General features: G+C 37.6%; 1 protein-coding gene across 1 annotated transcript; it reads right to left on the bottom strand.

The window, feature by feature from the left end:
- Nucleotides 1-463: 463 nt before the first annotated feature.
- Nucleotides 464-14,388, bottom strand: LOC142352791 (putative ammonium transporter 1). The gene is made up of 2 exons (XM_075404899.1): nt 12,763-14,388; nt 464-1,853 (listed from the first exon to the last, which is right to left on the bottom strand). The coding sequence occupies exons 1-2, from the start codon at nt 13,397-13,399 to the stop codon at nt 928-930; spliced, it is 1,563 nt and encodes a 520-aa protein (XP_075261014.1). The 5' UTR covers nt 13,400-14,388; the 3' UTR covers nt 464-927.
- Between the last annotated feature and the right edge of the window lie 925 nt (nt 14,389-15,313).

Below are 15,313 nucleotides of genomic sequence, written 5' to 3'. Positions count from 1 at the left end.
GGTTAAATGAACACTAAACTGGGGGGGGGGGGGGGGGGCTATATAATGGGAAAGACCCAAGTAATCAAACTCCGAGGCCAATGAGACGATAAAAACCATTCGATAATGTTTCGAAAAACTCCTGTTGCGATTACAACAGTTGCATAACTTAAGCCATAATGCAGCTGATTAGACTATAATTTTCCGCCTTCTCTTCATATGGCAAGAGTGGCGGAAAAAGGGATCTATTCTGTCCCCCCCCCCCCCCCCCCCCCAGTGTTTTTTGTGACCCCCAGTTACAAATTATATGTTGTTATATAGCGTGTTACTATGTAAGAAAATAGCACGTGCGCCTGGGGTCATAAAAAATTTATGCTCACTAAGCTGGGTGGGGGGGGGGGGGGGGGGGGGAGAATAGATCCTGAAAAGATAGTCTTATTTTTGTAGAATTCATCGGGCGCAAACTAGTTATTTAATTGGTAAATAATGCAATTGATGCCAGGGGAACGAAAGTTGGTCAAAGTCTATAGAAATTGTAATGTTGACGAATCAATACAACTTAATAAGTGGGTGAATATTGTTCGGAACCCCAGGTTTCAAGTCATATATTAACTCGTAATGGTTTGCTATGAACAAACACGTGTTTTTAAGGGGCTGGGGGGGGTAGTTTTAGAGATCCGACATCTCAAATCTACCGTTTTGTGAGGCCAGTATGACTAATTTAGCCGTCCTGGTAGTAATTTTTTTTATTGAAGACTATTTTTCAGAAAAATTGCCTTAGCCAATTGCTGTCAACGATCGCTTGCTGTCAACGATCGCTTGCGTTGTAATAAAAATAATCATTGAAAATATAGACACCTTTTGAAAGTTAGCGAATGATTTAATTTACAAAAATAGACCATAGCATTCAAATTTTGGACATAACGTAAGTAGAAGCAATGATTGAAATCACAAAAAGCCTTCATCATTTTTGTATCTGTATCGATCAATGACCTCTCCAGTTTCAACTGTGCCATTTGAAGGACCATGTTGCTGTTGCTGATTTGAAGCTATTTCGTCATTTAGTTCAGCAGCATGATTTATGTGACCAGGCGTGACACCATTACGAATAGATCCCAGTTCTATTTGCTGTCCAGGGTTTTCTGGTTTTGCATTTGTGACGAAATCGCCGGTGATGGCTGAGTTGCCATGGAATCGAAGAGCCTTGAACAGTTCATCGCTTAGGTAAGCGTCGGCTGGGTAGGCAGATTCACCGTGTTCCTTAAGGTCCAGACCCTGCCGTTCAGTGTTCTCCGACACCCGGAGGAACCCGGCGAACTTCAAAGCGAAGAACATTGGACCAGTTAGTAGAACCGTCCAAGCCGTTATTGCCAGACCTCCAATCGTATTCCAAGTTAGCAGTTTAAAAGAGGCCTTATCAAATCCATAAAGTATGCCTTCATCCTTTGCTAACAGACATACAGCGAACAAACCCCAAGACCCGCCACCGTAATGGACAGCAAAGGCGTCTAAAGGGTCATCCACGCCGAGTTTGAACAGAAGTTCGCTGTAGCCGACAAAAACGAGACCCCCGATGAAGCCAGTAACCATGGAACCCCACCCGTCAATAACATCGCAACCAGCGCAAATAGCGACCATGCCGGTAAGCATTCCGTTTATACATCCGAGAAGTGTAAATTTTCGGTTGACAATGAAGTATACAAGCACGACTGTTAAGCCACCACAGGAGCCGGAGAGAATAGTGTTTTTGAGGATGTTTGCCACAGCGCTTCCGTCACCTTCTTGGGTGATGCTGGCTTGGGATCCACCGTTGAAAGCGAAGAAACCGAAAAAGAGGATGAACGCGCCCAGGGACATCATTGGAACTGTGTGACCTAAATATAATCAGACATTAGATTGAGTGTAGCCCAATTTGGTGATCCAAAATGCCATTTTGAAATCCATATGGTTAATTTGGTTTTTCTAATAGCTAGTGAGTGCTAACAAGGTTGAGAACATGAAACAAGCTACATTTCAAGTAACACTTTCTGCCCGCAACCCCCCCCCCATTTTGTGAGCGTAAAGCTTTACGTTTGTTTTGAGCTACCTTCACCCCGAGCATGCTTCTCTTTACATACTAATGTTCTAATAGCAAGAAACCGCGCTGAAGGGGCTAAGGCAGAACGAACATCTTCTATGAGCATCTACGGCACTTGGAGTATGTAAAAATTGTTAATTACTCTCGAACGAAATTTGAAGCAATTATTGTAAACATGTGTCTTTTTAATGCAAAATAACCCCTTGACCGTTTTCTTCGAGAACATTCTTTTGATTTCACTGCGAGTGATTTTTTCACGCTTGATTGTTTGATTTTTTTGAGTGATTTGATTTGCCTGCATTCAAAAATCAAGTATGTTGCTAAAAATGAAACTGATGGTGAGTGAGGATTGTACATAGCGCTTGTAGAGGAGTGGTTGATGTCCAAGATTTTCATTCGAGAGGTTGCGGGTTCGAACCACTCAATCTTCGGATTTTTACACAATTAAAGATTCTCCAGCCTAAACCCTTTCTTTAATTGTTTACCAGTCGTTTGGTAGAAATTTGTCCGACTTCAGTTGGTTGTTTTTGTTTACAGTATGTAATTAGTGCTTTGCAGTGTTCGAATAGTGAAGAAATGGATTGCAGTATTGAATTCCAAATCCCAATCTCGTCTACAATGTCGACATAAACGGGAGACAGTGGGTGCAACCTTTACAAGCTGGACTGTATACAATTTATTAATTGCTCTCAAACAATTTTTTTGGAAATTTTAAGTCGCGTCGGCCTTATGTTAGTTATTGTACCAGAGAGTTTTGTCTGAAGAAAAACTGATTAGTTCTGAGGAGATTAGGTTGTTCAGCAGTCCACCAACGTCGAGTTTTTCTATATCTGCGTAATTTATAATTTCACTATATAAAGAGAACTTTCGGATTGTTCGGACTGCCGTACTTGTTCCTAGCACGCCCCCTCCCCTATTTCAGAACAAATAGGTTTTCTAATCCTAAGGTAGCGTCTACCGAATGCCAAAAACACCGCCAGTCATTTGAGAGCAACTTGACCGAAGTTATCCGGTTATTTCCATTTTTTGTTGCTTTCAAACAATTATTGTGACAAAAAATTGGTTCTTATATGTCTGTTTTTACGACTCAAAGAAAACTTATTTCTTATCTGAACGACAGTTGCTCACGACTTTTAAAAACCTAGTTCAATCCTGACTTGACTTCTGTTTCGGGACATTGATATTAATGTTTAGAGAACGCTTCAGATGCACAACACACCTACCCAATCACCTATCGTTCCAGCTCCCCCACCTACCCAAATACCCGTAATCCCCAAATTTATCCTCTCTTTCCCTCCCTCCCCTTCCCGTACCCCTCAAACTGCTCATACCGCCACATATCCCTCCGAAGATTTCGATTAGAAAGCGGTTGTCATCTTTTTGTAAATATTTTGCGGAGTAGTATCAGAAAATTTTATTTTCTTCTACTATGAGCTGTGTAATCTGTGCATTGTTTGTTTTACAGTTTTATTATACACAATTCTTCAAATTTTTTTCCAGAATTTTAGTTTGCTTGATTTTTAATAAGATAGGTGTATAATTTTTTCCCGTTAATTTGGCTCTACGTCTTTTGTTGGATGGTTTTTCCTTGAACATTTGAGGTAACGAATAATTCAGTTATTCAACTCCTTGTCATTTGCAGAAATCTAAAAACATTAATTTATAAGACATTTACTATAAATTTATGTTTTCTATACATGACAAGGTGTAGAACAAATGATTTATTCAATAATTTATCAATTGATGTTTTTAGATTTGTGCCTTTTAGCAATCGTTTTTTGTTTGTATCGGCCTTCGGCCTTTTCTAATCCGTTAATACGTCAACTGACGTCAAAAAGCTGTAGTCTAATATGGATTAATGAAACTTTCGAATATTTTCCGTTTTTGCCCCCAGCTTAGTTTACGCATATTATTTGCACCCCTAGGGATCTTTTCTGTTTTGGCCCGCAGCTTAGTGGGCTCATATTTTTTACGCCCCCAAGCGGACGTGCCATTTTTTAGAATGATTTACTATGTATTGTCACGTTCTCAGTAACTGGGGGCGCATAATGCACTGATTTGAATTGCATGCATTCCGAAATAAACTATCTTGCTAAAAAAGAAACTGATGATAAGTGTGTTTTTTACATAGCCTTTGTAGAGTTCTGGTTGATGTCTAAGATTTTCATCCGAGAGGTTGAGAATTCGAACCACTCAGTCTTCGGATTTTTGCACAATGAAAGTTTCTCAAGCCTAAAGCCCTTTCCTAATTGTTTGCCAGTCGTTTGGGAGAAATTTGTCCAAGTTTAGTTGGTTCTTTTTGTTTACAGTATGTAAATTAGTACCTTGCAGTGTTCGAATAGTGAAGAAACGGATTGCAGTATTGAATTCCAAACCCGCATCTCATCTACAGTGTCGACGCTAACGGGAGACAGTGGGTGTAACCTTTACAACCTGGACTGTAAACAATTAATTGATTGCTCTCAAACAAATTTTTTGGAAATTATAAGTCGCGTCGGCCTTGTGTTAGTTATTGTACCAGAGAGTTTTGTCTAAAGAAAAACTGATGAATTCCGAGGAGATTAAGTTGTTCGGCAGTTTTCTTAGTGCCTTACTGGTCTCTAGCACGCGCGATTCACCGAAACTGTTAAGCAGTCAAAAAATAAAAATCACAATTGTACATTTGTGATCCCCCACCTCCACCAACATCGAGTTGTTCTATATAAACGTAATTTGTAATTTCACAATATAAAGAGAACTTTCTGATTGTTTGCATTGCTGTACTTGTTCCTAGTACACCCCCTTCACTAATCCAGAAAAAATAGGTTCCTTAATCCTATGGTAGCGACTACCGAATGCCAACAACACCGCCAGTCGTTTGAGAGCAACTTGACCGACGTTATCCGGTTTCTTTTATTTTTTGTTGCTCTCAAACAATACTTCTGACAATTAATTGGTTCTTATATGTCTGTTTTTACGACTCAAAGAAAACTTATTTCTTATCTGAACGACAGTTGCTCACGACTTTTAAAAACCTAGTTCAATCCTGACTTGACTTCTGTTTCGGGACATTGATATTAATGTTTAGAGAACGCTTCAGATGCACAACACACCTACCCAATCACCTATCGTTCCAGCTCCCCCACCTACCCAAATACCCGTAATCCCCAAATTTATCCTCTCTTTCCCTCCCTCCCCTTCCCGTACCCCTCAAACTGCTCATACCGCCACATATCCCTCCGAAGATTTCGATTAGAAAGCGGTTGTCATCTTTTTGTAAATATTTTGCGGAGTAGTAACAGAAAATTTTATTTTCTTCTACTATGAGCTGTGTAATCAGTGCATTGTTTGTTTTACCGTTTTATTATACACAATTCTTCAAATTTTTTTTTCCAGAATTTTAGTTTGCTTGATTTTTAATAAGATAGGTGTATAATTTTTTCCCGTTAATTTGGCTCTACGTCTTTTGTTGGATGGTTGCTCCTTGAACAATTGAGTTAACGAATAATTCACTTATTCAACTCCTTGTCATTTGCAGAAATCTAAAAACATTAATTTATAAGACATTTACTATAAATTTATGTTTTCTATACATGACAAGGTGTAGAACAAATGATTTATTCAATAATTTATCAATTTATGTTTTTAGATTTGTGCCTTTTAGCAACCGTTTTTTGTTTGTATCGGCCTTCGGCCTTTTCTAATCCGTTAATACGTCAACTGACGTCAAAAAGCTGTAGTCTAATATGGAGTCTAATATTTGCACCCCCAGGGATCTATTCTGTTTTGGCCCGCAGCTTAGTGGGCTTATTTTTTTTACGCCACCAAGCGGACGTGCCATTTTTCTAGAATGATTTACTATTTAATGTCACGTTCTCAGTAACTGGGGGCGCATAACGCACTGATTTGAATTGCTTGCATTCCGAAATTAACTATCTTGCTAAAAATGAAACTGATGGTGAGAAAGTATTGTAATTAGCCTTTGCAGAGTTCTGGTTGATGTCCCAGATTTTCATCCGAGAGGTCGCAAATTCGAACCACTCAGTCTTCGGATTTTTGCACAATGAAAGTTTCTCAAGCCTAAACCCCTTTCCTAATTGTTTGCCAGTCGTTTGGGAGAAATTTGTTCAACTTTAGTTGGTTGTTTTTGTTTACAGCATGTAAATTAGAACCTTGCAGTGTTCGAATAGTGAAGAAACGAATTGCAGTATTGAATTCCAAACCCCAATCTCATCTACAATTTCGACACTAACGGGAGAGAGTGGGTGCAACCTTTACAAGCTGGACTGTATACAATTTATTGATTGCTCTCAAATAAATTTTTTGGAAATTATAAGTCGCGTCGGCATTGTGTTAGTTATTGTACCAGAGAGTTTTGTCTGAAGAAAAACTGATGAATTCTGAGGAGAATAAGTTGTTCAGCAGTTCTCTTAGTGCCTTACTGGTCTCTAGCACGCGCGATTCACCGAAACTGTTAAGCAGTCAAATAATAAAAATCACAATTGTAGATTTGTGATCCCCCACCTCCACCAACATCGAGTTGTTCTATATAAACGTAATTTGTAATTTCACTATATAAAGAGAACTTTCTGATTGTTTGCATTGCTGTACTTGTTTCTAGCACACCCCCTTCACTAATCCAGAAAAAATAGGTTCGCTAATCCTAAGGTAGCGACTACCGAATGCCAACAACACCGCCAGTCATTTGTGAGCAACTTGACCGACGTTATCCGGTTACTTTTTTTTGTTGCTCTCAAAGAATACTTTTGTCAAATAATTGGCTCTTATATGTCTGTTTTTACGACTCAAAGAAAACTTATTTCTTATCTGAACGACAGTTGCTCACGACTTCTAAAAACCTAGTTCAATCCTGACTTGACTTCTGTTTCGGGACATTGATATTAATGTTTAGAGAACGCTTCATATTCACAACACACCTACCCAATCACCTATCGTTCCAGCTCCCCCACCTACCCAAATACCCGTAATCCCCAAATTTATCCTCTCTTTCCCTCCCTCTCCTTCCCGTACCCCTCAAACTGCTCATACCGCCACATATCCCTCCGAAGATTTCGATTAGAAAGCGGTTTTCATCTTTTTGTAAATATTTTGCGGAGTAGTAACAGAAAATTTTATTTTCTTCTACTATGAGCTGTGTAATCTGTGCCTTGTTTGTTTTACAGTTTTATTATACACAATTCTTCAAATTTTTTTCCAGAGTTTTAGTTTGCTTGATTTTTAATAAGATAGGTGTATAATTTTTTCCCGTTAATTTGGCTCTACGTTTTTTGTTGGATGGTTGTTCCTTGAACATTTGAGTTAACGAATAATTCACTTATTCAACTCCTTGTCATTTGCAGAAATCTAAAAACATTAAGTTATAAGACATTTACTATAAATTTATGTTTTCTATATATGACAAGGTGTAGAACAAATGATTTATTCAATAATTTATCAATTGATGTTTTTAGATTTGTGCCTTTTAGCAATCGTTTTTTGTTTGTATCGGCCTTCGGCCTTTTCTAATCCGTTAATACGTCAACTGACGTCAAAAAGCTGTAGTCTAATATGGATTAATGAAACTTTCGGATATTTTCTGTTTTTGCCCCCAGCTTAGTTTACGCATATTATTTGCACCCCTAGGGATCTTTTCTGTTTTGGCCCGCAGCTTAGTGGGCTCATATTTTTTACGCCCCCAAGCGGACGTGCAATTTTTTAGAATGATTTACTATGTATTGTCACGTTCTCAGTAACTGGGGGCGCATAATGCACTGATTTGAATTGCATGCATTCCGAAATAAACTATCTTGCTAAAAATGAAACTGATGATAAGTGTGTTTTTTACATAGCCTTTGTAGAGTTCTGGTTGATGTCCCAGATTGTCATCCGAGAGGTTGAGAATTCGAACCACTCAGTCTTCGGATTTTTGCACAATGAAAGTTTCTCAAGCCTAAAGCCCTTTCCTAATTGTTTGCCAGTCGTTTGGGAGAAATTTGTCCAAGTTTAGTTGGTTCTTTTTGTTTACAGTATGTAAATTAGTACCTTGCAGTGTTCGAATAGTGAAGAAACGGATTGCAGTATTGAATTCCAAACCCGAATCTCATCTACAGTGTCGACGCTAACGGGAGACAGTGGGTGTAACCTTTACAACCTGGACTGTAAAGAATTAATTGATTGCTCTCAAACAAATTTTTTGGAATTTATAAGTCGCGTCGGCCTTGTGTTAGTTATTGTACCAGAGAGTTTTGTCTAAAGAAAAACTGATGAATTCCGAGGAGATTAAGTTGTTCGGCAGTTTTCTTAGTGCCTTACTGGTCTCTAGCACGCGCGATTCACCGAAACTGTTAAGCAGTCAGAAAATAAAAATCACAATTGTACATTTGTGATCCCCCACCTCCACCAACATCGAGTTGTTCTATATAAACGTAATTTGTAATTTCACAATATAAAGAGAACTTTCTGATTGTTTGCATTGCTGTACTTGTTCCTAGTACACCCCCTTCACTAATCCAGAAAAAATAGGTTCCTTAATCCTATGGTAGCGACTACCGAATGCCAACAACACCGCCAGTCGTTTGAGAGCAACTTGACCGACGTTATCCGGTTTCTTTTATTTTTTGTTGCTCTCAAACAATACTTCTGACAATTAATTGGTTCTTATATGTCTGTTTTTACGACTCAAAGAAAAATTATTTCTTATCTGAACGACAGTTGCTCACGACTTTTAAAAACCTAGTTCAATCCTGACTTGACTTCTGTTTCGGGACATTGATATTAATGTTTAGAGAACGCTTCATATTCACAACACACCTACCCAATCACCTATCGTTCCAGCTCCCCCACCTACCCAAATACCCGTTCTCCCCAAATTTATCCCCTCTTTCCCTCCCTCCCCTTCCCGTACCCCTCAAACTGCTCATACCGCCACATATCCCTCCGAAGATTTCGATTAGAAAGCGGTTGTCATCTTTTTGTAAATATTTTGCGGAGTAGTAACAGAAAATTTTATTTTCTTCTACTATGAGCTGTGTAATCTGTGCATTGTTTGTTTTACCGTTTTATTATACACAATTCTTCAAATTTTTTTTTCCAGAACTTTAGTTTGCTTGATTTTTAATAAGATAGGTGTATAATTTTTTCCCGTTAATTTGGCTCTACGTCTTTTGTTGGATGGTTGCTCCTTGAACAATTGAGTTAACGAATAATTCACTTATTCAACTCCTTGTCATTTGCAAAAATCTAAAAACATTAATTTATAAGACATTTACTATAAATTTATGTTTTCTATACATGACAAGGTGTAAAACAAATGATTTATTCAATAATTTATCAATTTATGTTTTTAGATTTGTGCCTTTTAGCAATCGTTTTTTGTTTGTATCGGCCTTCGGCCTTTTCTAATCCGTTAATACGTCAACTGACGTCTAAAAGCTGTAGTCTAATATGGAGTCTAATATTTGCACCCCCAGGGATCTCTTCTGTTTTGGCCCGCAGCTTAGTGGGCTTATTTTTTTTACGCCACCAAGCGGACGTGCCATTTTTCTAGAATGATTTACTATGTAATGTCACGTTCTCAGTAACTGGGGGCGCATAACGCACTGATTTGAATTGCTTGCATTCCGAAATTAACTATCTTGCTAAGAATGAAACTGATGGTGAGAAAGTATTGTAATTAGCCTTTGCAGAGTTCTGGTTGAAGTCCCAGATTTCCATCCGAGAGGTCGCGAATTCGAACCACTCAGTCTTCGGATTTTTGCACAATGAAAGTTTCTCAAGCCTAAACCCCTTTCCTAATTGTTTGCCAGTCGTTTGGGAGAAATTTGTTCAACTTTAGTTGGTTGTTTTTGTTTACAGTATGTAAATTAGAACCTTGCAGTGTTCGAATAGTGAAGAAACGGATTGCAGTATTGAATTCCAAACCCCAACCTCATCTACAATTTCGACACTAACGGGAGAGAGTGGGTGCAACCTTTACAAGCTGGACTGTACACAATTTATTGATTGCTCTCAAATAAATTTTTTGGAAATTATAAGTCGCGTCGGCATTGTGTTAGTTATTGTACCAGAGAGTTTTGTCTGAAGAAAAACTGATGAATTCTGAGGAGAATAAGTTGTTCAGCAGTTCTCTTAGTGCCTTACTGGTCTCTAGCACGCGCGATTCACCGAGACTGTTAAGCAGTCAAATAATAAAAATCACAATTGTAGATTTGTGATCCCCCACCTCCACCAACATCGAGTTGTTCTATATAAACGTAATTTGTAATTTCACTATATAAAGAGAACTTTCTGATTGTTTGCATTGCTGTACTTGTTTCTAGCACACCCCCTTCACTAATCCAGAAAAAATAGGTTCCCTAATCCTAAGGTAGCGACTACCGAATGCCAACAACACCGCCAGTCATTTGTGAGCAACTTGACCGACGTTATCCTGTTACTTTTTTTTGTTGCTCTCAAAGAATACTTTTGTCAAATAATTGGCTCTTATATGTCTGTTTTTACGACTCAAAGAAAACTTATTTCTTATCTGAACGACAGTTGCTCACGACTTTTAAAAACCTAGTTCAATCCTGACTTGACTTCTGTTTCGGGACATTGATATTAATGTTTAGAGAACGCTTCAGATTCACAACACACCTACCCAATCACCTATCGTTCCAGCTCCCCCACCTACCCAAATACCCGTAATCCCCAAATTTATCCTCTCTTTCCCTCCCTCTCCTTCCCGTACCCCTCAAACTGCTCATACCGCCACATATCCCTCCGAAGATTTCGATTAGAAAGCGGTTGTCATCTTTTTGTAAATATTTTGCGGAGTAGTAACAGAAAATTTTATTTTCTTCTACTATGAGCTGTGTAATCTGTGCATTGTTTGTTTTACAGTTTTATTATACACAGTTCTTCAAATTTTTTTCCAGAATTTTAGTTTGCTTGATTTTTAATAAGATAGGTGTATAATTTTTTCCCGTTAATTTGGCTCTACGTCTTTTGTTGGATGGTTGTTCCTTGAACATTTGAGTTAACGAATAATTCACTTATTCAACTCCTTGTCATTTGCAGAAATCTAAAAACATTAATTTATAAGACATTTACTATAAATTTATGTTTTCTATACATGACAAGGTGTAGAACAAATGATTTATTCAATAATTTATCAATTGATGTTTTTAGATTTGTGCCTTTTAGCAATCGTTTTTTGTTTGTATCGGCCTTCGGCCTTTTCTAATCCGTTAATACGTCAACTGACGTCAAAAAGCTGTAGTCTAATATGGATTAATGAAACTTTCGGATATTTTCCGTTTTTGCCCCCAGCTTAGTTCACGCATATTATTTGCACCCCTAGGGATCTTTTCTGTTTTGGCCCGCAGCTTAGTGGGCTCAAATTTTTTACGCCCCCAAGCGGACGTGCCATTTTTTAGAGTGATTTACTATGTATTGTCACGTTCTCAGTAACTGGGGGCGCATAATGCACTGATTTGAATTGCATGCATTCCGAAATAAACTATCTTGCTAAAATGAAACTGATGGTGAGAAAGTATTGTAATTAGCCTTTGCAGAGTTCTGGTTGATGTCCCAGATTTTTATCCGAGAGGTCGCGAATTCGAACCACTCAGTCTTCGGATTTTTGCACAATGAAAGTTTCTCAAGCCTAAACCCCTTTCCTAATTGTTTGCCAGTCGTTTGGGAGAAATTTGTTCAACCTTAGTTGGTTGTTTTTGTTTACAGTATGTAAATTAGAACCTTGCAGTGTTCGAATAGTGAAGAAACGGATTGCAGTATTGAATTCCAAATCCCAATCTCGTCTACAATGTCGACATTAACGGGAGACAGTGGGTGCAACCTTTACAAGCTGGACTGTATACAATTTATTAATTGCTCTCAAACAATTTTTTTGGAAATTTTAAGTCGCGTCGGCCTTATGTTAGTTATTGTACCAGAGAGTTTTGTCTGAAGAAAAACTGATGAATTCTGAGGAGAATAAGTTGTTCAGCAGTTCTCTTAGTGCCTTACTGGTCTCTAGCACGCGCGATTCACCGAAACTGTTAAGCAGTCAAATAATAAAAATCACAATTGTAGATTTGTGATCCCCCACCTCCACCAACATCGAGTTGTTCTATATAAACGTAATTTGTAATTTCACTATATAAAGAGAACTTTCTGATTGTTTGCATTGCTGTACTTGTTTCTAGCACACCCCCTTCACTAATCCAGAAAAAATAGGTTCCTTAATCCTATGGTAGCGACTACCGAATGCCAACAACACCGCCAGTCGTTTGAGAGCAACTTGACCGACGTTATCCGGTTTCTTTTATTTTTTGTTGCTCTCAAACAATACTTCTGACAATTAATTGATTCTTATATGTCTGTTTTTACGACTCAAAGAAAACTTATTTCTTATCTGAACGACAGTTGCTCACGACTTTTAAAAACCTATTTTATTCCTGACTTGACTTCTCTTATGTAATGTCACGTGTTCTGTAAAACTGGGGGGGGGGGGCACAAACGGAGAAGATCCCAATTTTTTATTGACCAATTTTTCTTCTGATCGCGTGTCTTTTCGTTTGCAGCAGCGGGATAAACTGGTAACTCTGAGGTGCTCACGTAGAGCTTTTTTTGTGTTTTTCGTTTACGGTTCACCGCAACTGTTGAAAAAGTGTAAATTTATCATTTTTGAAGGTCGATTTAGAGAGGTTCATTTAGACCCCCCGCCATTTTGGTTATAGATTTACCTTTAACTCTTTGTGGTTTTCCGTCAACGTATTGATCCAGACGAGGACCCAGTGCCAAAGTGCCCATTAGCCCTGCCGCCCCACCCACCATGTGAACAACCCCACTACCCGCGAAGTCTCGATAGGAAATTTCCTCCCACCAACATTCAGCCGCGAGCCACCCTTTCGCGTCCCAAGCCCAATGACTAACAACTGGGTACACAAACCCAGTAATAGCAAAACTATAAATAAAATAAGCGATAAATTTGGTCCGTTCGGCCATTGCTCCGGAAACGATAGTCGCTGCCGTAGCTGCAAATACAAAGTGAAAAAAGTAATGACTGTATAATTTAGAATCCAAATCAATCAAACAGAAATTTTTATACCCAATTATGGCATTCGATTCCGCTCCGAACGCAAAAGCGTATCCACATATCCAGTAAATAACACTTCCAATCGCGGAATCGAGAATGTTTTTCATAAGGATATTTGTGGAGTTTTTAGACCTAACAGCTCCGACTTCGAGGAACGCAAAGCCAGCTTGCATAAAAAACACTAACATGGCAATGACGATCAGAAAAAAGTCGTTCATGTTTTGTTTGAAGTGTTCCCATTCTGTTTGGGTCAGGGTTAAAGGGTCCGTCGAGGGCGTAGACATTTTCAGTTTTACTGAAATTGATCGGTAATCGAATTTAAGAACTTAACTGAAATTATGTGAAAGGCGTTAATTTCAAATCGAGGTGGAAATAAAACCGAGACAATCAATTTTTTTTCGCTCAAGCAGGTGTTGTTTCCATGAATAATTTATTAAAAAAAATCAGCGGTTCTGCGTTTAAAGTTTTCCGTAAACTGACAGTGAAATAAAATCGAAGTTCGTACGAAATATCCGTTATCCGAGATTTTCGGCAAGTATTGAAGGTATCGCAGATTAAAGAAAAAAATTATCAGTTAAAAATTGAATTCAGAGCTCAATTTTGCTAATAACGCAAACTCAATTGTGGCAGTTTAGTCAACAAAAATGGGCAGTATGAAAAAACAAAACTCAAGACTAAAAGGTTAGATGTAAAAAATTTTTAACATTTGATCACGAGAGTTGTAATCGCAGGTAATAACCATTACTTCGAGTAAAAAATTGCAGCGCTCATCCATCAAATATTAAATGCTTCAAATCTTTTTATAATTTTCACCATTTTCTGGGAAAGTGGTCTGTTTTTTGTTGGTAAAATTGAGGATATAAATCGAATATAAACACGTAAACTACCATTTATACTTAGCCAATATAAATCGATGAAGCGGAAAACGTGCAGCAAAATTTAGTACGACCTTATGGTAGCCAAATGGCGAGCGATGCTTTTAAACAAAATTCATTAATATTCTTACTCTTTTTAAATGTTGAATATAAAAGTTAACAAATAAGGAAATATTGAACTTTTAGTACTTTAGAGAAAATGGCAGTAAAATATGATATAGCTGAGAAAAAATGCGAAATTTTATAACTCGAAATTTGGCCTTGCCCGGGATTTTAATCGAAAATGATTAATTAAATTTTGGTACTAAACAGGAAAAAAAACCTGCTTTGTATTTCCTGAACACAAAAGCAGGTGTTTTGAATTGTAAAGTGACTTTTAATTAAAATGAAAGTTTCGGTTCTTTAATCAGTTATCCCGAAGCAAATATGGCTACGATCTAATCAACGTCCAATGCTAATGCACTGAAACCGAGTTTTTAAATCAAATTCAAGCAAGCTCAATTGAACAATCCTGGCGGGTGGTGTTTTTAGTTCTAATAACAAACGCCCCAAGTGACAACTTAGCTAACAAAAGCTGGTTACTTACTCAGTTTGAGATGCGGCATTAATTGGCCATAATTGAGTCTTCGCAACAAAAACTACCAATTTTGAACAACTTCGACTTATTGTCTAAGTCAGTTGGAAAAACTTGTTGACAGTAGATTTGATGAGCCAATTTGAAAACTAGACAAAAGTTGTGAACACAATAACAACATCTTTTTAATGACTACAATAAAAAATCATGAACTCAGGATGCGCGCTTTTGAAAATTGTGAATAGAACTTTTTTTGTTGTTCCTAGACAAATATAGGGTTTCAATAGTGAAAATATTCAAATTTTAATGAGCATATGATAGCTTTAAATCAAGTTCTATATTAATACTAATGTTTGTACTTCTTATAATTGGGTTTTTATTACTCGAAAAGGAGTGAAGTTAATGCCGGAAGTGAACCGCTTGAAAAACTTGGTTTACTGCTGATCAAATGTGAAGATTAGAGCAAATTAGCTTTTCTTCACATTACTACTTTTGCGAGAGCGAGAGAGGGAGTGTGAACATTTTTTCTCTTAGCGTGAAAAATAGTTTGTTCACGTGCGGTTTTTTCAAGTAGTTTTTTGGGTTATAATTATTATTTTCTGTGTTAGAGGTTATAATAGACTATAGTCATGATTTTAAGGTGCTGTTGTTTTCGCGTTGAAGTTCCTAAGAAAAAGAAAGATTTAAGTTTTCAGTTTTTGTGTGTTCTTTTTTTAATTAAATGAGGTCATAAAAACAATCTAATTTTG

This window comes from Convolutriloba macropyga, chromosome 14, assembly GCF_964194025.1.
Source record: "Convolutriloba macropyga chromosome 14, txConMacr16.3, whole genome shotgun sequence".
Lineage (NCBI taxonomy): Eukaryota > Metazoa > Xenacoelomorpha > Acoela > Convolutidae > Convolutriloba > Convolutriloba macropyga.
Note: the sequence above shows the minus strand (reverse complement) of the source record. Positions and strands in the feature narration are given on the sequence as shown.

What these genes read in the sequence shown, in the direction of transcription:
- LOC142352791 (XM_075404899.1), bottom strand. Translation starts at nt 13,399, where the DNA reads ATGTCTACGCCCTCGACGGACCCTTTAACCCTGACCCAAACAGAATGG. An exon ending in AAAACCACAAAGAGTTAAAG is followed by an intron (nt 1,854 to 12,762) that starts GTAAATCTATAA and finishes GATTATATTTAG; the next exon opens with GTCACACAGTTCCAATGATG.